This window comes from Poecilia reticulata, chromosome 9 (assembly GCF_904066995.2).
Source record: "Poecilia reticulata chromosome 9, P_reticulata-male-v2, whole genome shotgun sequence".
Classification (NCBI taxonomy): Eukaryota; Metazoa; Chordata; class Actinopteri; order Cyprinodontiformes; family Poeciliidae; genus Poecilia; species Poecilia reticulata.
The window spans coordinates 17,425,247-17,447,400 of record NC_088838.1 but is presented as its reverse complement, the minus strand read 5'-3'; the positions used below and the strand labels follow the sequence as shown (position 1 = coordinate 17,447,400).

At 39.6% G+C, this 22,154-nt stretch overlaps 1 protein-coding gene across 1 annotated transcript; it reads right to left on the bottom strand.

Annotated features, from left to right (window-relative positions):
- Nucleotides 1-452: 452 nt before the first annotated feature.
- Nucleotides 453-19,064, bottom strand: LOC103470367 (T-box transcription factor TBX5). The gene is made up of 9 exons (XM_008418766.2): nt 18,867-19,064; nt 15,229-15,405; nt 14,845-14,939; nt 14,390-14,509; nt 10,167-10,314; nt 8,950-9,102; nt 7,228-7,319; nt 6,185-6,438; nt 453-4,393 (listed from the first exon to the last, which is right to left on the bottom strand). The coding sequence occupies exons 2-9, from the start codon at nt 15,397-15,399 to the stop codon at nt 3,807-3,809; spliced, it is 1,620 nt and encodes a 539-aa protein (XP_008416988.1). The 5' UTR covers nt 15,400-15,405; nt 18,867-19,064; the 3' UTR covers nt 453-3,806.
- Nucleotides 19,065-22,154: the final 3,090 nt, after the last annotated feature.

Genomic DNA, 22,154 nt, shown 5'->3' with positions numbered 1-22,154 from the left:
AAAAGCATGACAAAGTTTTACAAATAAATGAATAAATAAATAAAACACGTCTTTCCTCACCTTCACAACTGTGCACTAATTTATGTTGGTCTATCGCATAAAACCCCAACAAAGGACAGTGAAGTTTGAGATTGTGTTGTGAAATGTAAAAAAAAAGGAAAACTTTGACCTTATAAAAGGTGTGAAAAGCGTTAATCAAACTTTCTTGAACACAAATTCTAGTCTGTTACTGTCAGGCGGCAATCGGAGAAAAAAAGAAGCTTCTTCTCCTTTTCCCCTGTCCGGTGACCGATCGCCATCAGAACGATGGAGACCAACCATAATCATCTTTTCCAATTACGCTCCATCTCAGAGCACTTATTCCACACAAAATGACATCACTAATGCTAAACACCACGCAAATGCCTTTAGGAAGGGAGGCCAATTTATACATTCAAACAAATACCTCAGACTGTAATGAAAATAGCTTTTTATAAGTCCGTAATATCTTTTTCAAAGCACTCATGTAAGAGAAATTGCTCTGCACAAATAATTCAGTTTACAGCCTGTCTAGTCTGATACAAAGCTTCAGCTCAAGCGACTGGCAATTCTGTTACAAACCACAGCAGCTGAGAAGATCTGGGCACATAACTAGTGTATTGCTGCAGAATAAGAAGGGATAGTAGTAGTTGTATGTGCAGGAGTGGTGCAGAGGAGATGGGACTAATGATAAACACCACTTAGGCTCTTTGATCACACAGCTTCATCCATCTACTCTCCGACCAGCATGTCTGAGAAAGTCCTCCACCGACTGATTGAGGTCCCGCACTCCTACGCAGTCCACAGAGTCTGTGTTTAATATTAGTCCCACTTCAACCCCAGCACTTTACTCACTCCTTCCCCTTTTTTTTTCCAAAAACATGTCAGAAGGTCCTGTTGCTGAACATGCAAGCATGAAGAAATGCATTTTCACATGTGGAAACTTGTGGAATTTGGCTCTCTCTCCCCCTTCTGGTCTGAGTCCGCCTGGAGACAAAGGGTTAAGGAGGAACAGAGCCTCTGAAGAGGTGCCTGCTTAACCCCTGACCCTATGGTGTATGTGATGGAGACAGGAAAAAGAAAGAGACGTAAAAAGGGTGAGAGAAATAGAGGGCCAACAACTTCTGAAACGTGACCAACTCTGTGAGAGCTGCGGCAACATGTTGATAGAAAAACCAACACATGGGAATCTGAACGGGAGTTTCTTTGTCCTGTGTGTTGCTTTGCGACGGACCCCCTTCCCTCTCAGGGCAGCAGGTTGTCAGAGAGACGGTCCAGCTGGTGGAGAGCGAGACGCCAAACAACCTGTCAGAGATAAAGAGAAGGACAACGAGGTATGCACGGCACATCCAGAACCCTCTAAGGGTTTCCTGCAGAGTAACCTCTCAGCAGGAAACACATTCAACACAACACAGCTTTGCTGCTTATCAGCTCCTTCATATTCATACATGCATTTGAGCTGATAAAGAGAGCGGCACTCAAAAGAGTTTCCACTGCAGAGACGTTGGACGGGCTTTAAATAACCCACCGATAACGTTGAACGCCACGTGAAAGAGGAACGTACAACCAGTCGACTCGCTCTTGAAAAATTTATTCAATTTCTGTTTATAAATCTGTATTTTTTTTTCTCTCCAATAAAACATGTTGTTTTCTTCAGTTTCCACAACTATTTATCAACACTTTGGGATGGAGAGTAAAACTGGAGATAAACCCTCAAAACTTTTTCCACAAGTTAACAACAAGCAAACTTTACAAACCTGGAGCAATAAATACTATTAACAGCAACAACGCTAAAAAAAAAAAAAAAACACTCTAAAACATCTCATTTTCAGTCACACATGCACATACACGCACGCAGACACGCAGACACACTCACCGGCCACTTTATTAGGTACACTGCGCTAATAGAAGATTAGACATGGCTTTCTTTTGGCTTCAGATCTCCCATAATTGTTTGTGACAAAGATTCAACAAGGTGTCAGGAACATTCCTCAGACATTTTGGGTAGATGGCCTGCACTTCATCAAGTCCAGAGGACTCCAAAGCTCTTCACACTACATTCAGTCATTCACCAATTCATTCACAGACCGATGGTGCATTGTAGCCACAGCTGCCCTGGGGAAGATTGACAGAAGTGAGGCTGCCATGCACCCGAACCAATGAGCCTTCCCCAAGGACACAAGGTTACAATTGCCCACCATTTATCCTACAGTGGCAGAACAAAGTCCTACCACTGTCACTGCCTTTGCCAAACTGAGATGATTTGAGCTCAACGTGGATATTATCTAGCTGCAGGTTGCCATAAAGGGAAGAACATGATCAGCAACATCATTTGGGTAGGCTGCAGTTGGCATTATGAGGCCCAAAAGACAAGACAATGTTCCCAACACCACCATGCCCCCACCGGCAGCCTCAATTTCAACTTTAGATACTTAAAGGCTAATTCACTATTTTTATTTGTAAACGGAACTGAACAAGTGTACCAAATAAAGTGGCAGATGGGTGTGCAAACACATATTAAGGAATGATGAGGCTGTTGTCATGTTAGAGCACCTTATAATAGGTTACTGCATGTTAAAACACCCGGTCAGAGAAATGAAAACTGCTTCAGGACACAAACATAAAACCAAGCTTTCTGTCAGGGAAAGGATACGAATGTTTACAGTGAGCTACAAGGGAAACGTACCGAAATCTAATCAAAGCAAATGTTGGAATAATTGTGTGTGAATAGGGCGGAGACCAATTCAGATCAAAAGCAAAGCATTTTCATATGCAGAGCATCATTTTTTTTTCTTCTTTTCTTCTGCTGAGCAATCCTCACGTGTCAGAAATCAGCATTAGATTCATGAATAATTCACAAGCAAACAAAAAAGGGCTCACACACACGCGCACACGCTCACACACACACACACACACACACACACACACACACACACACACACACACATGTATAAACCTCTTCGGTCAGCTGAGCATAAATATAAGCTTGGTGTTCATTTGCTGCTACTCTCTGAACAGAGGATGCTGATTGGTCAGTTGGGGGGTGACTGAGAGGACACCAGTGACAGCTGCGTGACGCTGACTTGTGCATTTACCCAGAATGCAATGGAAGCAGTGTTTACAGGTCTTTCAGCCTGTAGCACGATCTAAACAAAGTGTTTATCTCTGCAAAGGGGAGCCTGCAGCCATCGCTGGCTGTCTCATTGGAAATTAAACTCTGAGCATCCTTTAGCTGAGCTGACACTGGGTTTGCATGTACACTCGCACACATTTGGACAACGCAGTGCCTTTTCTCCTTCACCGAGACTGAGCACGGAGCAGCACTTTGCTCCACTGACAAGAGAGACAAGTCCGCCCTGGGCTGTGTTGTGATAACTGAGATTACATTGGTGGATAAATGTTGCTGTCTGACTGACAGTGTGCACAACTCACATCCTTCACCATGCATAAAGTAGCAGATGTTGAGAGAGAAACAGCCAAGTGCCATTCAGGGGGTCTGGCCTTAAGAAATAAATCACAGTGCAAATGTTAGAACGAGCTTCAAATAGACGCAAAGATAACAATGTCACTGATCACCAGGCTGCCTGGAAGAGGCTACATTTCACTAATGTCCGTAATGTTAGGTCCTTAATAATTTGCTGCTCCTTCTAGCAGAGAGGAGGAACATGACTTACACAGCACAACGTCACAGAATTCACAACAACTTTACAAAAAGTATCTCAGTTCGTTCAGTGCAGCATCTCTAAGGAGAGCAGGGAGTTTATGGTGAATCTGTCTTTATGGTTCGGTTAGGAGGCTGCACTCCATTCTGGGACTCCACACCTGATGTGTGTGTGGGTGTCTAGCGTGTGATAGAGAGGCGGCGACAGGTTGGGCGTGTAGCGGGGAAACTCTCTGAGCGGAGAGCCGAGCTGTCTGCTGGGAACGCTCTGGGAGCTCTGCGATCGAGGTCCGGAGCTCTGGCTCTGGTAGGGATCGTGTGGGATGTGCTCTCCCAGCGACGGAGAGCTCTGATGGGCCAGCGCACTCAGTCTAGAGCCCTGGGGGCTGGAGCTGTAGGGGGGATGAGGAGTGTAAGGTGGGTAGGGTTCCACGGGGGTCATGGCGGTAGGGAGCGGACAGGTGTACGACCAGGATGTGCAGTTGAATTCATCCATTCTGGGCTCTGAGCCGGCAAACATGCATGCCTGACGCTGTCCCATGTCTGAGCTGTAGGGGGAGTCAGTGAGACCAAGAGTGGGAAGGTTTGACAAACCGGGTGGAGGAGCGGGATAGGAGGAGGGGTGGTAGTAGGACTCCTCCTCGCTTAGTGAACCACCAGTGAAGGGTTTCTTGTATGGAGGCTGGTGGTTCCTTGGAGAGCAGTTCTCCTCTGCTGCAGAGAGAAAGAGAAAATATCGGCTCCATTCAGCATTTAGGACACAGAGGATGAACATCAGGACTCCTGACGTAAAGCTGCAGTATGTAACTTTTAGAAAATATATGGTTTTTAAAAAATATATTTATTAAAACTGTCACCATGTTGTGACAGTGTGGAGACAGATAGTGTGTGAAAATATCAAGCACCTCCACCTATTTTCTATAAAAGCTACATTCTCCAGCTCTAAGCTGCTGAGCCGAAAATAATTATTGCACAGCAGATAGATTTTATGGTTTGGCAGATTTAGGATAATTACATTAAGGGCCATGAGTCAAAAAGATAAATCCATTCTGTTGGAAACATTCACCAAAATGTTTCCAACTTGTTGTCAAAAGTGCAAACATGATGTTATTTCATAGGTGTAACCAACTGTGTATAGCATGTACTTCTATACAGAAAAACTGTTTTACCACATTAATTGGCATCATTTTAAAGAGTCAGACAGTATTATTAAAAAATGCCTTAAGCACTGTCTCATACTGGGAAAAAAAAGAAAGAAAATTCCAGCCTTTAATCTGTGTCCATTTATTGAGAGGTGGAAAAATTGATGGTAGGAAATAGTTTTTCACAAAACCACCAGCGCCACAACCTCAGTTTGCCAACAGGGCTGTGCTCCTAACCAACCTGGGGTGTTTGGTACTGCTAGGCTTGATTCAAAACACACAGTTACACTTAAAGTCCTAATAGAGCTTAGCAAACTTTACATGTTTATGTTTGTGATGGTAGGATCCAGAAACCTTTTTCCTGCCATTATGTGCCCAGGTTTTGCTGTGAAGGCTTGCTAAACCCAGGATGCTTCTCTCTGTAGTCAGTCTCCATATGTGAGCTCTAAAGATGTCTCTCTTCCCTCGTCATGGTGCTCACTGTGTGTGGTGCCAAGATAAACCTGGCTCCTCATTTAGCTTATTAGCTGGTGGCAAAAAGAATTGAGCTTCTGATGTGTGTCACCAGGTATTTGTTCCCCAGGGAAACACAAAAACATGACTTGATTGTTTACTCTAAGTAGTTAAATGTTTGAAGAAACTCTGATCACCTTTGAAAAAGTGTAAATGTAAAAAAATGGCCTGGATACATTTAAATAAGCAGATTTTGTGGGCATCAACCTTCTGAATCTAAAATATTTTCCCCAAATGAACAAAGCTACTAAAATTAAAAGTGCATTTTTCAAAACTTTTTGTGTGAAATTACACCACTGTAGTAACAGATGAAAGACTATTTACACGCCTTTCAATGGGAACTGTGACAGCTAGCTAAAACTAAATGAATGGATTCAAAGTCTGAATTCAAACTGAAATTATTCACATATCATTGAAAGAATGAGAGGATCTCATTTTTTTAAACCAAATATGCGGTCTACTGAAGCGGTCTCTAATTTTCTTTTTTTTTTACTGCTCTTGATTATAATGTCTGAGTATCCATCGAGAGCGCAAATGGGTTCACATGAAAATAACTTATTTATTTATTCATTCAGCTGCTGTCCTTGTAAATCTGATGCTAATTAGATTTGCAGACACTAAGTAAGGGGAAGGAATGGGGCAAATTAATATAAATCTGTTTGTCAGCTATATTTGTGCGTCTTTGTTAATCACTGATCTGCGTTCAGATGCAGTTTAAAAAAAAAACTGAATAAAAAGACTGACCTGATCATTAAAAATAAGGAATACTAGATGATGTAATTTTCTCATATTTAGCTTTATAAATTATCAGGCCTTTCTGTGAAAACTGTAGTGCAAACGTCGCACCCACCTTTCCTCTTGCTGTAGCTGTAGCCCTGCAGCTGCTGGCCGGGCTGCAGGTGTGGGTGAGGATGGGCGTAGTGAACAGGCGGGGCGCTCAGCAGCTCCTGAGGACTGCCGCAGCTCAAACCGTTCTCGCAACTGAAAGGGGACCCGATGGCGTCAGGGGACCCCCGGAGACCTCGGCCCTCCCCACTGAAGGGACTCCCAGCAGAGCAGGCTTTCTGTCGGACAGTACTGCGAGGAACGACGGGGTAATCTTTACTGCAAGATTAAAAGAAGAGGGGGACTCTGGGATTAGATGCATTTGTTCTTATAACATTTGATTTTCTTTGTTAATACGTCCGTTTTGTTGTTATTTTCTCTCCGTCCCATTCAGTCGTTCCACAACCTTTCAGCTGTGATTTTTTCCCCCCCCTGCACTCGCTGCCCTCTGTGTGAACTCTGCGGTATGTAGGAGACAGCAGGCCACATCTCCCTGACTCCTGCTCACACACACACACACTCTATGCACGCACATACACAGGCTCAGCCAATGCTCTTGTGAGATAATTCACCGCTCTAAAAATAAACATCCATCCATGTGTCACTTCAGATAGACTCTCCTCTCCTCAACAACACGAAAACATGGGTGCTGCAACTCCCTCCCTCGCCCCTTTACAGGGTTTTCTTCTCCCTCCGATCAGTAACAGCTCACTAAAGTCTCTGAAATATCTATGCGACTCGAACAGAGATTAGCTCGGCACACAATCTCACACCGTGCAGGGCCGTCGTCAGCCAATCAGCAGCGACAGGCCTACTAGACCTGCAGCAATGTGATGTCATACGTTTATCAGTCCAGTGTTTTCACTGGCCGTTTAGTCAAGAGTTCAACCTTCAGGTGACAAAAGCTCGAACCTTTTCAAACCACTTGGCTATGCCATATGCATGCAGTCACAACATGCACAGCATCACCTATGACTTAATATGGACGAAGATAGGAACAGAAAATGGATTTAACTCTTTCAAATGCCTACAAACATGCAGAAGCGAAAGCAAATTGTGAACACTCACCCTTGCAGCTTGGCCATGCGATGCAGCTCATTGTCGTCACTGCCTCTGAAGCCCTTGGCAAACGGATTATTTTCTATCTTCAACTGCGTGATCTGAGTGCGGAAAGCCAAGAGCATAAGTGTTCAAATAGGACGGAGGTCAAAGAAGGCAGACAAAACACAGTGTTGTGGATTCACACAAACCTAAACATGCGTCCCTAACGGCTGTGATTGAAACTTTAAGCAGCTCGGTTTGAGCTCCGGACAACCAAGCATTCCTCGGCCGCTGGTGCTCAGAGTGCAGCGTCCTCGCCAGCTGACCGGCTGACGCAGAATAAACTGTTTACCCAAACAGTCACTGGGCTTTTAGAGGTCCGAAGCTCGGAGCTTTGAAGTCGAGGCTTCAGATTTTTCTTGGTGATGTCATGAAAGTAAACCTTCTGCGCTTTGAAGGATTTCTTTTGGCTACGGAGCAACTTCAGCAGGACAAGTGGGCCAGAGATCAGGTCCAAACAAACTTTGAAGTGCTGAAAAGACTGATGGTCGCTGCCAAGGTTTAGCCTCAGCAGCTCTGATTTCTGCACTGGAACATAAAATATTACTACACGCTGCTTGGTGTGAGTGCCTTAATTAGCTCGAAATTATTCTGATTTTCTCAACTGCTTATATATTAAATAAAAACTTTAAATAATAAATAAATAAATAAATAAATACAAATAAATAATGAAACTTAAAAAAATCCATTTTAATCAAATTGAAGTAAAAGTAACAAAGTTTATGCACAACAAAACATTTGTAGCTAACATTAGTAAACAGCGTCATTTATAAATCACATTTTTACAATTGTTTATAAATAAATTATAACTATATCTGCTGGATAAAGGTTATAAATAATTTCTTATCCTTTTCTTATTTTTTTTTTTAATAATTGACCAATTGACTTGCATTGAACCATCCAATAAAGATAATCAAATTTAACATTGACTGAATTAAGACATTTACTGTAAATTGGCAGCTTAACTGAACTGAATTTTGATTGTTTTTTTTTTTTGTTTTGTTTTTTTATTAGAACTGCATTATCTATTCATTAAAAATGACATACTAAATTATGAGATTAAATTAAAGTTTTAATAAAAAATAATAATAATGATGTAAGAAATAATATTGGAAAGTTCATTTTTATTGCTATCAAGTTTAATGTTTTTTTTTCCCCTTTCTTTTTTGTGCGAAAGTGAAAACAGATCAAAGTGAGTCTTTATGAAAATGTATCGACCCTGTGGCTCAAAGCTTCAGCAATCTGTCTTTAGTAGGTGTCAGAAAAACTGAAGGACTCAAGATCAAGGGAAAGAAACAGCTCATAAGAGACCAGCACTCACATGAACACGCACACACACACACACACACACACACACACACACACACACACACACACACACACACACACACACACACACACACACACACGCACACGCACGCGCACACGCGCGCACACACGCAAACACACGCACACACCTACATGCACACACACACACACGCACACACACACACACACACACACACACACACACACACACACACACACACACACACTAGCACACACTCAGCTGACTGACTCAGAGGGATTTATGTTCACAAGGAAACACTAATTAAACTTAGAGAATGCACTTCGTGATACAACACCAGATTATATCTAAACACCAGTTATAATGTTTGCTATAACTGGTGATGTTTGGGAAAGGCCTACCTTGTGGTTTTGATAAGATGTCACGGCAATGAAGGCGGTTTCTGGGAACACATGGGTGCAGAAAGCCGTGTTCTTTGAGCCGAAGCCGTTGTTTTCATCCGCTTTGACAATGTGGAGACGAGGTTGGTATTTGTGCATGGAGTTGAGTATTATCTGCACGGGATGAAAGGAGAAAATGATACCGACGGACCCGGTATCCTTCCAGCAGATGCTGGTGGTTGGACAGACTTTATTGAGATTGAACCCATATGGTCGAGATTCTGTAGTTTTTCAGATTTCTTTGTTCCTGTTGATGATTCAAATACAACATTTGTGGTTGGATCAAAGCGACAAACGCTAAGAAGACCAAGTGATTTTTTATTTCTTGTAACAAACATCATCTTAATCATTCATGTAGTGATTTTAACTGTTGACACTTATCCATTATATTGTGATAGACTACATTCAAATCACATATTCCCTTCAAATACTTTCTATTTTACTGGATTAATATAATTTGTATTATTGCATAACATACACAGATAAATTCAAAACTAGTCTGTGTATTCAGATTTTAGCAAACTTTTCAGGCTATGCATCCTAAAAAGGTTTTTCACAGATTATTTAAATCTGTTTTTGAAACAATAATCTGTAATGTCAAACTATAGTAACACTGAATTAAGTAGTCCAAACTATTTCCAGAACACTAACCACCACTCTTTAAGTAATTAATTAGATCAGTCTTTCTACAGGAACCTTTTGTTTATCCACAGGGTTTAATATTTCCACTGGTAACAACCATGAGCTAATGGACTCTGGATTCATTGAAACCATTATCCCTAATGGGAATACTGGAAATGAATGTTTTTAAAAAAAAAATTCATAATGTAAAAAAAAAAAGAAAGAAAGAAAGAAAGAAAGAAAGAAAGAAAGAAAGAAAGAAAGAAAGAAAGAAAGAAAGAAAGAAAGAAAGAAGGAAAGAAAGAAAGAGAGAGAGAGAGCGCTTGATGTGGCCTATTATGTGCTGTTTTCTTTGTACATTAAGAACAGACATATATTTTAAATAGAGATTCTAATTAACTAATTTGGTCAACAAAATAACGTTAATTAAATAGTTGATTCTTTTTTATATACGCAGTTATCTTTCAAGCAAAGTTTGTTTATTTTATCCCCTTTAAATGTCTGTCTTTAAATGATCGAGAGCAGCTTGTGGACGGACAGGAGGACAGCTGACTCACGTGTCCGAAGGGGTCCAGGTGGTTGTTGGTGAGTTTGAGCTTCTGGAAGGAGACAAGCTGGCGGCTCCAGTGCGCTCCGGTAGCGGGAGAGTCCGGGTGGACGTAGAGCCTGCCGGGCATCGCGGGCTCCGCTTTGCCCGTTACAGACCTGAATGGTTCCAAAAATGAAAATAAATTAATTAATTAAAAAAAAAATCCACCCATCAGATAGAAAAATGACCCCAGAGAGTGAGACTCGGGCTGTTGCAGTGATTTGCCGAGCGCCCCGTGGCGCAGTCGGCCTCGGCTGCCTCCGGCGGGAGGAGGCCTGCGTTGACCGGAGCTTTAATTAGACTCAAATAAAGAGCCGCGTTTTGTTGTTTCGACATATGTTTAAAGTGTAAAATAAAATGTTCTTTTTACGGGATATAGCTCCATTCAAGTGCTACAATAAAAATACTAAAGTGAAAAAGTAAAGTATTCTGCATTTAGTGTCCTACTAATTTTAGGCCTTCAGACTTGAGGTTTGTTGAAGATAAAAGCCCAAAAGAAGAAAAGGAGGTCACGTTTTATATTTTCTTTTAACACTGATTTTACACTTAGATATTTTAAATTTAATACATCCCAAAATATGTTTTGGGTATTAGCCAATTTTTATTTATTTATTTATTTATTTTTTAAGCATGTAAGTTTTTAAATGCATCCTAGTTAATGAAGAAAATTATTTTTAAACATGAGAATTACACAGAGGTGGTGGCTTAGTTGTCTGTTATTGTCACATGTTGTGCAGCAGAGAACAATTAGGTTGTTATGTTTAAATATGTTGTATTTATCTGGATTTAACTTCTAATGTTCAAGTTAAATGAGTTAGCGTGCTAGTAACTTTGACTCTTACTGCAAATCTGAGGCAATTACTGCTAAGCAGACTTTAGCCGTGGTTGTCAGGGAAGCTTTGGCTTACAATCTTGTTAGAATACATTTCAAATTCAAGAATACTTTACTGATTCCAGAGAGAAATTAAATGTTGTTGTAGGATCGCCTGTAGCAGTCTGTGTTACAATATACAGAAGCCTCTAACTGAAGACCCTCTGTGGTTGTAAAACAGTCCAAAGGTGGTCTATAATTTTCTTAATTTTTTGAAGAATCCTTGTATTCATAATCATAACCAGAGCAGAACCAGCCTTCTTGATCGGGTTGCTGAACATTTTTAAGTCCCTGGTTCTGATGCTGCCACCCCAACAGTAACATTCTCAACAACAGATTTATAGAAGATGTGCAGCATCTTTCTGCAAACCTTAACGCAACCTAAGCTGCCTCAGCCAGCTCGGTCCCTTCTTGTTGCAACTCCAGGCCAGCCTGATGTCTGAGTGAACCCCAAAATATTTATATTCCTCTGTCACCTCCACTTCTTTTTCCATGTTGGAAATAGATTTTGACCTAATCTTGCTTCTCTTGAAATCCACAACCATCTCCTTTGTTTTGTTCACGTTCAAGATAAGATGATTGTTTTCACATCGTGCCAAAAAAAAAAAATCTCTGTATACTCAGCGTCTTGACCATGTCTGATACCCCCAACGACTGAAGAGTCATCTGAGCATTTCTGCAGATGACGGGACTCAAGCACTGCAGTGCTAAAGTAAACCTGAAGCAATCTGAGCCCCTTAATCCAGAATTAGTGGTAGCAAGCATTTAAAATATCATCTTGTTTAAAGAAACTGGACATTTTGCATCAAGCATCAGTTTGTTTAGTGACTATAGTGCTAAAGTTAAACTTGCTAGCATAGCAACATGCTGAGCTATTTAACTGTGCAGCAAGCAGTTGATGCCAGTGAGCAGCCGATCGCAGCTGTGGCTGTCAGGGAAAAGTTTAACATGCCACCATAATAAAATAGATTAATAATATGTGCATCTGGCTTTATGAGTTAAGTGATAATGCTAATGCTAAACTCAAACTCAGCAGAATGTTAGCAAGCTGGACTCTTAGCCCCCAGGCAGTCGCTGCTAATGAACCACAAATCCAAGCCGTGGCTAAGAAGCAAAGGTTTAGCATTGCATACTGTCATGACAAATTTAAACATTTGCATCCAGCTTTAAATAGTTACGCCTCTTTATTAGGAGGCAAATGAACAATGCAGCATAGCTTGTAAAGTGTGTTTTAGTCACGATGCTGGCCAAGGCAAAACAGAAGGGACCCATAGGGACGATAGTTATATATAACAGTTGTCTGTGTGCTCTAATTGATTTGATTGATTGATTGACCTAACCCCAAGAATGGATGGAGGATTCTAGATTGAGAATTTTAAAATATTGATCGTTACTATATTAAGTTTATTTTCTCAGCATTTCTTCTTTTATTGCCAGGGGTCAGACAGATTGTTTAGCCTAGGGTTTGTGCGACAGCATGCGTCTTTTGCATTTCGTTGGCACCGACTCTTTATGGGAGTTTGTCCAGTTGCTCTTGGAAGCCTGTCTTGATGGTTCCTCAATCTCTATTTACAACTGACATGACTTGAGTTTGTTTTCCCCATGTGCCCGACTGCTAAGATCTGTGAACTTTGCTATTTGCTGCCTCTTTCTTCAAAATGTTATTGTCATCTGATATATATTCATCAAGTAAGTAATTCATTCTGTTGTTCTTGTCATGGAGCACAATGTCTGCTCAGTTCACAGAAATGGTACAATCTCTAGGGACGGTAATGTCCCACATGAGGACATAAGACTCATTGTCAGTCATTTTCTCAGTCCTGTTCTGGAACCACTTGTCACTTGAACCTACAACCACACCCTCTCACAATAATTCAGGTAACTCTCAATCTTGTGTCTTTATTTTTCAGCCTTTATGATTAATAGTCTCCTCTGCTTCCCCCCCACACTGCATGTGCTGCTGACCTGCAGGCTCATCACATTCTATTGGTGACAGCGAGTTTTAAATGCTTGGTCCTGCAATCCACAACCATGAGTAAATAATAATAATAATAATAATAATAATAATAATAATAATAATAATAATAATAATAATAATAATAGCTTAATCTAAATTATTATTATTATTATTATTATTATTATTATTATTATTATTATTATTATTATTATTATTATTATTATTATTATTATTATTATTATTATTATTATTATTATTATTATTATTGTGACATTTGGCTAATATTGCCTGTTGTGTCTAAACATTAAATGTAAGAGCACGAACCTAATTAATTTATGTAAATTAACTGATGTTATAGCAAAACTGCCGTTCAATAATTAATGGAATGTTGTGGAATAAGAACAACTTACAAGACTGAAATAAATGTAACTATCTTTGACTAAATGTTTATAGAAATATTGATTAAAATCAATTGTAGTTATTTAATAAGATTTAAACAAATCTCTCTTTTGTTCCTGTTAAAAATAAAACTTAACATAAACTAAGCCAATTTAGAGACATTCATAACACCAAACGAAAAAAAGAAGAAGAAAAAAACCCAGTTAAACTATGGATAAAACAATTCCACTTCTTCTTTCTTTTTTAAACCGCAAGTTTTACAAACGTTTCCAGAGAAAGCAAAAAAAGCAAGCTTGATGTGGCTTACACATCGGGAAACAGAAACCTCATCCTAAAGCTGTCTCCCAATCAGGCCTCGGGGTTGTACAGCACAAGGATAAAAAAAAAACCCCAACAACAAACATTTAGACATCTTTTACGAGCACTTTATATGTCAGCAAGTTTATCCACAGTCGCTCCTCCTGTCTTATTCTCAAAAGGAAAGCTTATTTTTGGCGTTGTGGGGTGGCAGCAGCGCACTGATGAATCTCATTAGAGTCAGTGGTCCGTTCGGGTTTTAGCCTCAGCACAAGCTGAATGAGAGACTTTAATCCGGTCTGTGCCGTCTGTCCGCTCCGTGAACCCGTCATATTCTGATGTAACCGGCGGGCAGACACACACACACAGAGAGGGAGAAACATGGGGAAGTAGGCCAGCCGCAGCCCGCGTAAGGACCCGACCTTTACGCAGCGCGGAGGAAGGGTCGAGTGGAGGGTAGAAACTCGGATCATCTCGGTTCAAACCACCACTTGTTTTGAAAGTCCGAATTATAAAGAATAAAACAGAAAAAAATATATATATTGTGTTTCAAATTATGGGCCTCATTTGAAATTAATACAACCAGTTGTTGTTTTTTTCAAGCTCCAAAAACATCACTAAACTATAGCCTATACTGTTGCGTAGTAAAGGGATGCAATTGACAAACCATTTATTGTCTGCAAATTTGTAGCGATGGTCATCTCCGGGCACGATGTCCATTAGGAGTATATACTTGGTCTTTGGATTGAGTCCTGTGACTTTGACCTTGTAGCTGGGGAACATTCTCCTGCAGGGGAAACGTGGAAAAAAACAAAACAAGAAATAACATTGCATTTCTAGCATAATAAAAATAAATGATATAAACAATGTGACGTTGCAAACTAAAACGGACGGAAAAGTAGGCTGCATAAATTCCTTCCCGCTCTCCTGAGACGAAACGTCCCTTGGGGCCCTCTGTGACATGCGTATTCCAGACCTTATTTTGTTAGAATGATTCATAACATTTTTTTTTATGTATAACACGCAGCGTTTTTGTTTGGTTCTTTTTTTCTTCTTCTTCTTCTGGAGATCCAGGCGTTGAGGTAATGGACATATTGCATACAACAAAGTAATGCCTCCTACCTTCCAGCTTTCGTGATGATCATTTCAGTTCCCACTTCGTCAAACTTGGTCCAAAGTTCCCTGTCATGAAGGACAACTTTGATCCCCTCCATTCCCTACGGCGGAAACACAAACACTGCTTTATAAAATAATATTAATAATATTAATAAAAAAAATTCTAGGAAAACAAAGCGACATTTGTCCTTCAGATTTGTGAAATCAAATAGCTCCAAATTAGTTGCATTTTTGCGAACTTAATCTGTTGGATTCAATAAAAATGATTAAAACGCAAAATCAGACGTTACGTTCAAAAATGCTCCGTACGCGTTAACATTTTAATTGGCATATTAAACACAAGTCTACTGAATAAGCGGCAGTTAGTAGTGATAAATATTTCATATTTACATCAGGGTCTGCAGCAGAGGCCGCTACCTGCTGGCTGGAAGCTGTCTGCGGTGAAGCAGCTGCTGATTTTAAAGTGAAGCTGAGATTTTCCTGTTTGCTCTCCTTTGGAGAGTCCAGACAGTCCGAGTCCGGGCGATCTGCAAGGCCGAACTGGTCCCCTCCGTTCGCCATGACCCACTGGACAAACACACACACACACACACACACACACACACACACACACACACACACACACACACACACACACACACACACACACACACACACACACACACACACACACACACACACACGCACACACACACACACACAGAGCAATAAAATGTCGATTCGGATTTTAAAGATCACCGCTGCGTGTTCAGTGAAGATGAAGATTCACAAAGTGACACACACACATAAACAAAATATCAAGCAATTTAGGCATACTTTGTAATGTGTAAAACACCCAGTTAATAACGATGGGAGAAAAAAAAAAGTAAATAATGCAAATAATGAAATAAACTGTATTAGAGATGCGTGCGGTGGCTGAAAGTCAGACGCCACATTGATTTAATGATGCACTAATAATCAGATTCTAGTAAATTATTAAGTGTTACATTAGATTACAGCGGCTCACTGTGAGTTACACCAATCCAATAAACTAATCACAAGCTTCACTTAAAATTAGATTATATATGTAGTTTGAACTTTTGCACCCACTTCGAGGAAATGGGAACATTTCTGTATATTTCCCATCGTTTATCTAAAACGCCGTCAAACAGTGTTTTAGTCACAACCTGACCTGTTTAACTGTCTGATTAAATTACCTGATAGTTTGCTAACTGCACCGTTAAGCTCATAATTTATTTGAAATCCCCCAAAAGGAGAACTGCCCAACAAATAAATGCGTTCACCGTTTTGAGTCAAACTTTAAAAGTGCTTCAGGAAACATATAATCTCAAATTGTCTTGCCTGTGTTTGTATTTTAGGTGGTCTCTCTGGGGGCCCTTCACCTCAGTTCCCTGCTCCCTGTAGAAAACACGCTCATCCTTTTCCTGCGATCAGCGTGCACGCATTTTATTTGCGTGTTTTTAATTTTTTTTTTTCTTATATTATTATTCCCAACAGATTTCTTCTTGGAAACGCAGACGAGGAAATGTTGCGCCGCTCTTTCTCCAGGAAAAAATTAAAACAAAATAAAATCCACCACTCCTGTGGCTTATTTGTGTCTGTTCTCGGTCCTCTGTCCGTCTCTTCGCGCACGAACCGTGGCTCCTCTTCCACGCAGTCCCCGGTGCATCCACCGATGAGCTGCTGTGATTTCCTTTTTGTTTTGCTTCGCTCTCCTCCTTGTAATCCACTCTGACCCGGCAGCGGCAGCGGCTCTTGATCTGAGACCCCTCTCCAAGACCCTTCATTACAAATGGAGTAATGTCCGCCTTACATTTCGTGCCCTGCCCCCTCATGCAGCCCTGCTCCGCCATAGGTCTGCGTGGTGATTCGTTACCCACCAAATGATCCACGGCTGTGATCCTGACCGGTGACGCACGCACACACACACACACACACACACACAAAGCACGAGAGAAATCCCATACTAGCACAGTGTTTCTACTGGAATCATCCTCAATCATCCCCATTTTACACACAGGTTCCTCTTATTCTGCTATCTGTTGGTTTTGACTTCTCTGCTCTGACAAAAGAAGCGAGCGCGTTTTCTGCTTGGAAAAAAAAATAAAAATAAAAATCTGGCTCACAGATTCCAGCTCTTCTGCTCATTAGGAATGTTTTATCTTTTGAAAAACATCAGGCCACATTAAGCAGAGCCAGACGGATGCATAAACGACATATGCAGCTACAAACCACAAAGGGGCCAAAAAACTCTCAAGATTTTATACAACACACAGAACCCCCAAAAATGTCAAATTTGTTCCTTAATAGAAATAATAAGAAAAGACGAGTTTTGAGAAACTCATTTTAAATATTTCAAGCTATGTGAAATGTTAAATAATTTGTTTAAAGACCTGGAAAATGTACATTATATTATACAGAAATCTTCATTTCTTGTTCTTTGGGACGCACTTTTTCTGACTATTTGCAATCTGGCTTGTATAGGTGTTGCAAAGGTCTGGTTTGGTTATTGATAAAAATCAGTTCAAACAACTGGGAATTGTATTTTATGATCCATATGAGTCCATGGCTTTACCTGGAATTATCCCGCTTAAAATCTGTATGGGAACTTAATCAGGAATCATTGCATAAATCACCTGCAGACATTCTGAACTCTGGTCAGCTCATGTATATATATTTCTATATGTAAATACTGGCCAAGATGTAATCATTTTAAAAACAATGACGTCAGAGGCTCATCTGGCCCCAAGCACATCAGATGTGACATCGGCAAGCTTTAACTGGCTTCTGCTGTTGTGTTGGTGTCTTTCAATGACAAGGTCAAGTACGAACTTAGCAATAGTTACAAAAAACTGTTTGGGTTTTCATTCTTAAAAACTATTCAAAGTAGAAATTTTATTCAGATTTTCCTAGTTTGAAGCAGATGTGCATCTAACAATCACATATGCATAAGAGACACTTCCAAGGTTAGGGCTCTCGCTCAGGGGCAAGGGGCGCCCACATCATCCTAAATCCAACCCTGGTTTGATAGTTGTCTTTTTCAGTTTGATATTCAACCAGCTTAATATTTTCTGCTGCCTGTGTTTGAGCTGCGGAAAAACTCATACTAATTGTTAATTTATCTGCCCTTTCTTCATAACTGAATCAAATGTTTACTAAAACTTTGTTAGTGGTGACTATAGAGGACGGATTGTTCAGGATGGGCTCCCAAATTAATTTCTGCTCAGGGACCCATACATTTGTCCACCCCTGTCAATAGGAGCAGCAGAAGGGAGTGTGGTGTTATTTTTATTTATTTTTATTTTTTTATTGTTTTCACCATTTTGGAGCCAAATCTAATCCAGCACAGCCTACTGTTCAGGACTTTATCAGGGTATTATGTGATGCATGTGCCATATTGAAGAATAATACACAAACGTAGATTAATTATACCCTCCAAAGATCACATAAATGAAATGCGGAAAGGGAGAAGATATCTGGTTATGGTAGATTATAAATTCAGCCCTTTAGCAGCAGCAGTGGCTGGACGCGGGTGCGCATCACTTTGACTGGATTATTGCAGATCCTGATAACCGCAGGCACCCAGAGTTGAAAGTTGAAGCGGTCACTGGGAGGTCACGCCGGATTCCTCCGTTTCACGCAGCTCTAAAGCGATCACGCTTACTTCTGTCTTTCTTTTTTTTTTCGTTTATCTGAAGTGGCTGGTTAATAAACACGCTTCAATTAATAATTTACTCAAAAATGAAATGATGCTGTCCACATTGCAGCACGATGACACGCTGGCAGGTTGCCTTAAATAGGCAGCTGGCGTATATCGATCTATTAAGTTTGTTTGTACTGTAATGACGAAACATGAGACAAGGCTACTTAACACTTAAATATGTGATGAATAAAAGAAGCGGAGATATTGGGTCAAAATGACGCGCGTAAAATCTGTCTTTACGCACAATCGTTTTCCTTTTTTTTTTTTTTTTGTCCTTTGTAACCCCCAATCTGTTACAAAAAAAAATCACTACAGCATTACATACCGTGTACAAGCAGATAACGATCCCCGCTGAATGATCTCAGTTACCGCAGCTCGGCGCACAGCTCCTTCAGCAAAGCGCGACAAGCGGCTGCTTCAGAGAGCGCGCCGCCGCTCCGAGACTCTTGACTGGCTCTCCGTGTCCTCTGTGCCCGGGAGCGCGTGCACAACCATCCGTGCGCGTTCCTGTAAGATCAGATCCGAGAAGTTCGAGCTGCTGACATATATATATATATATATATATATATATATATATATATATATATATATATATATATATATATATATATATATATTTTATGCAGAATGTTCGTCGGTATTTTCTTAAAATTACAATTCACACACACAGCAGCCGCCTTATGGATAATTTGACGCGTCCCAGCAAAATGTGTACTGTGGCCATATTTCAGTACCTACTGCATTACGTGCCGTTTTCTTCAGTCCTCCTTCAGCAACAATGTGCAACAGTTAAACAGAGTTTAACTTCCATCTGAACTCCATTGCTATCAGTAATATATACAAATATTTTTGAACAGACAACCCTGACTCTAACTGCCTACAGATAGCCAACATAAACCATCAGATCAAAAATATTTGTTTATATGAAACCTCGATATATTGCACATGTCCCATACAATTACATACGATTGTATGTAGTCTATTTGACACTGATCTCACTCCATAAGTTTGCTCTTTCTGTTTTGATTTCTCCAAAAGGGGGCGAATATGTTGACGTTTGTGTTCATCATCGAAACAGGCAAAAACTAGTTCTTATGACAAACTCTCTTCCGACTTCACAAAAAGTTCCTAAGTCACAGTTTTCTTTGCCTGAAACTATTGATCTACTGTGAAAAGTAGGGAAAAATATTAGAAGGATTATATTCTAAAGGATTTAATGTTTTTAAAAATAAATATTGGACAGATTAAGCAGTTGAACATCTGTCCATCACAAACGCTAACTTCGAACTAAAACTGCAGGCGGGTTTTTAATTAAATTTTGGACATTTTTATCGTCTGAAAAAAAAAACACCTTTTCAAACAATTTAACTCATTAAAATATAAATAAAATTAACCTTGTTGTTGAACAAAAATTAGTCTTGTTGAATAAAACACTAAAAAGTTCAATTTGTTTCTCAAAACTCAAAATGATATGAAAGTTATAGAAATAGAAATATTTACTGAAATTAAAATATGCAATAAGTCCTCGTTTATTAGGGTTGATAAATGATTTAGTTTATTTTTGTTTGTCTTAAAGTTTTATTAGCTCTCCAAAGAAGACCATTTCAAAAGAACATTTTTTAAATTTTAATTTCAAGCAAAAATTGTGGTTGATTAAAGAACAACATCTTATTTTTATCACTTAAATGTAAACATCTTTTAAAAAATGACCCAATGTTTAATATAATTCTTGCTCTTTCTAATGAAATCTAGTGAATAATGATGATAATAAAAATCAGCTTAACAGCATACCTGAAAGGAGGTGGCTGTGGCCTCTGGAAGGTTCATTATTGGCCCATCATGGCTTCAGATGACTCCATCCTCTGTTCTCTGTCTGGAGGAAGTGGTGAAGGGGTCCCAGACCTCCTGCACTCAGCAGGGCTGTCTCACACACCTTCAGCCTGGCCAGAGCGAGTGTGTGCATGCGTGCACTCGTGTGTGTGTGTCTGTGTGGCAATAAAGGGGCAAGGTCAACCCATTTCTCTGCAAACAATCACATCACACAGGGCAAAATACATTCCAACAACCTCCCTCCCCCTCCTTTGTAAGGTGGCCTGATGTGGGAACAGCGGATGGCGGAGAAGGTCTGGGCATCTGGCCAGACGGGCCCCTCTGAGTCCAGATGCAGGGAAACCTGCTTCACATTATAATGCATTTATTTCACACAAGTTGGAAAAAAATGCTTCTTCCAACACTGGCCTACTTAAAGTTCTCTTAGCATATCGCTTCACTCTCCAACCTGTTGCTAATGTGGATTCAGGTCAGAGCACTGAGTGATGTCAGATGACCTGAGTGAGATATTTAAAAAAAAAACAACAACTTTCACTTAATCACAAATGTTATGCCGTTAGATGGCGGAATCAGTTTCATCTAATTAATTTATCAAAGTATTGATTTTAATGCAGTACAAAATATATTTCCAGTTTATTTGGGGGATTTTATTATTTCTCACTGGATGTAAATAAAAAGCATATTAGCAAGCATTTATTTAATACTTTTTTGTTATTCAACTCATTAAAACTAAGACGAAAGACTGAGACAAAATGTTTATTTTCTGAGCATCAAAGACTGCATGCTGACTGAACTAACTTATCGTTTACTACTGAGATATGGTGTGTCATAGCTCCCTCTAGTGGCTTTAAAACAAAGTTGCCTCAAAAATAAAAATCCATTTTTACAATATCTAAATACACATTACTTTTGTTCATCACAGAGATACAGTTGTGGTCATAAGTTTACATCCACCCATTAAGGACATGCTAGTTTGGCCTTTTAATGAGGAAACAAATACTTTCAATGAGGTTTAAAAACAAAAGCTGGTTGTACAATTTCTTTTTTAAATTCTCTTGAACCCACAAATGGTCAAAGTTTATATGTTAACAAACTTACGTCCCACTAATATTCAAATAAAATCACAGAAGCAAGGTTCACCGCAATCACATGATTTTGTAGGCATAAACAAGCATATTTCTGATTGACCTGTCTTCTCGACCTGTTTTTATTAAATTTTTTTAGCATAGTCAAATTTTTAGAGGTATGAAATTTCCCAAAAGTTTGATATTTGCTGTTTTACCTATTTCCAAAACAGATTTGATAAAACAAATAAAACTCAGCTATGTATAAGCTTCCAGCATCTCACCTATTCTGCAACATTTATATGAAAGAAAATCGATTAAAATGATCAGAAATTATCCAGTTATCACCAAATATCAGACTTGCATACACCGGAAATATTTGGTACACCAGTATCTTCACAGTGAATTGAGAAATAAAACCTGATCTGTTTGCCCACAATAACAAGAAATAAGTTTTAACAATTCAAGATGAGACTTTCCACAAAAATAACAACAAAAAAAAATTAATAGGGATGAAGTTACATATTTCATCCTACATTCCACCATTTGGAGTAAAGAAGATACTTGATTTCAAATCTTTGCATCAATTTCTGATTTTCCATATTAATTATTCAATCCCTGAAAAATCGGAAATAATATTACGTCCCCAGGTATGATGAGTTCACACAAACCTTGGACCAGCAACGTTTCTTTTATTTCAGGCTACAAGCAACAGAATA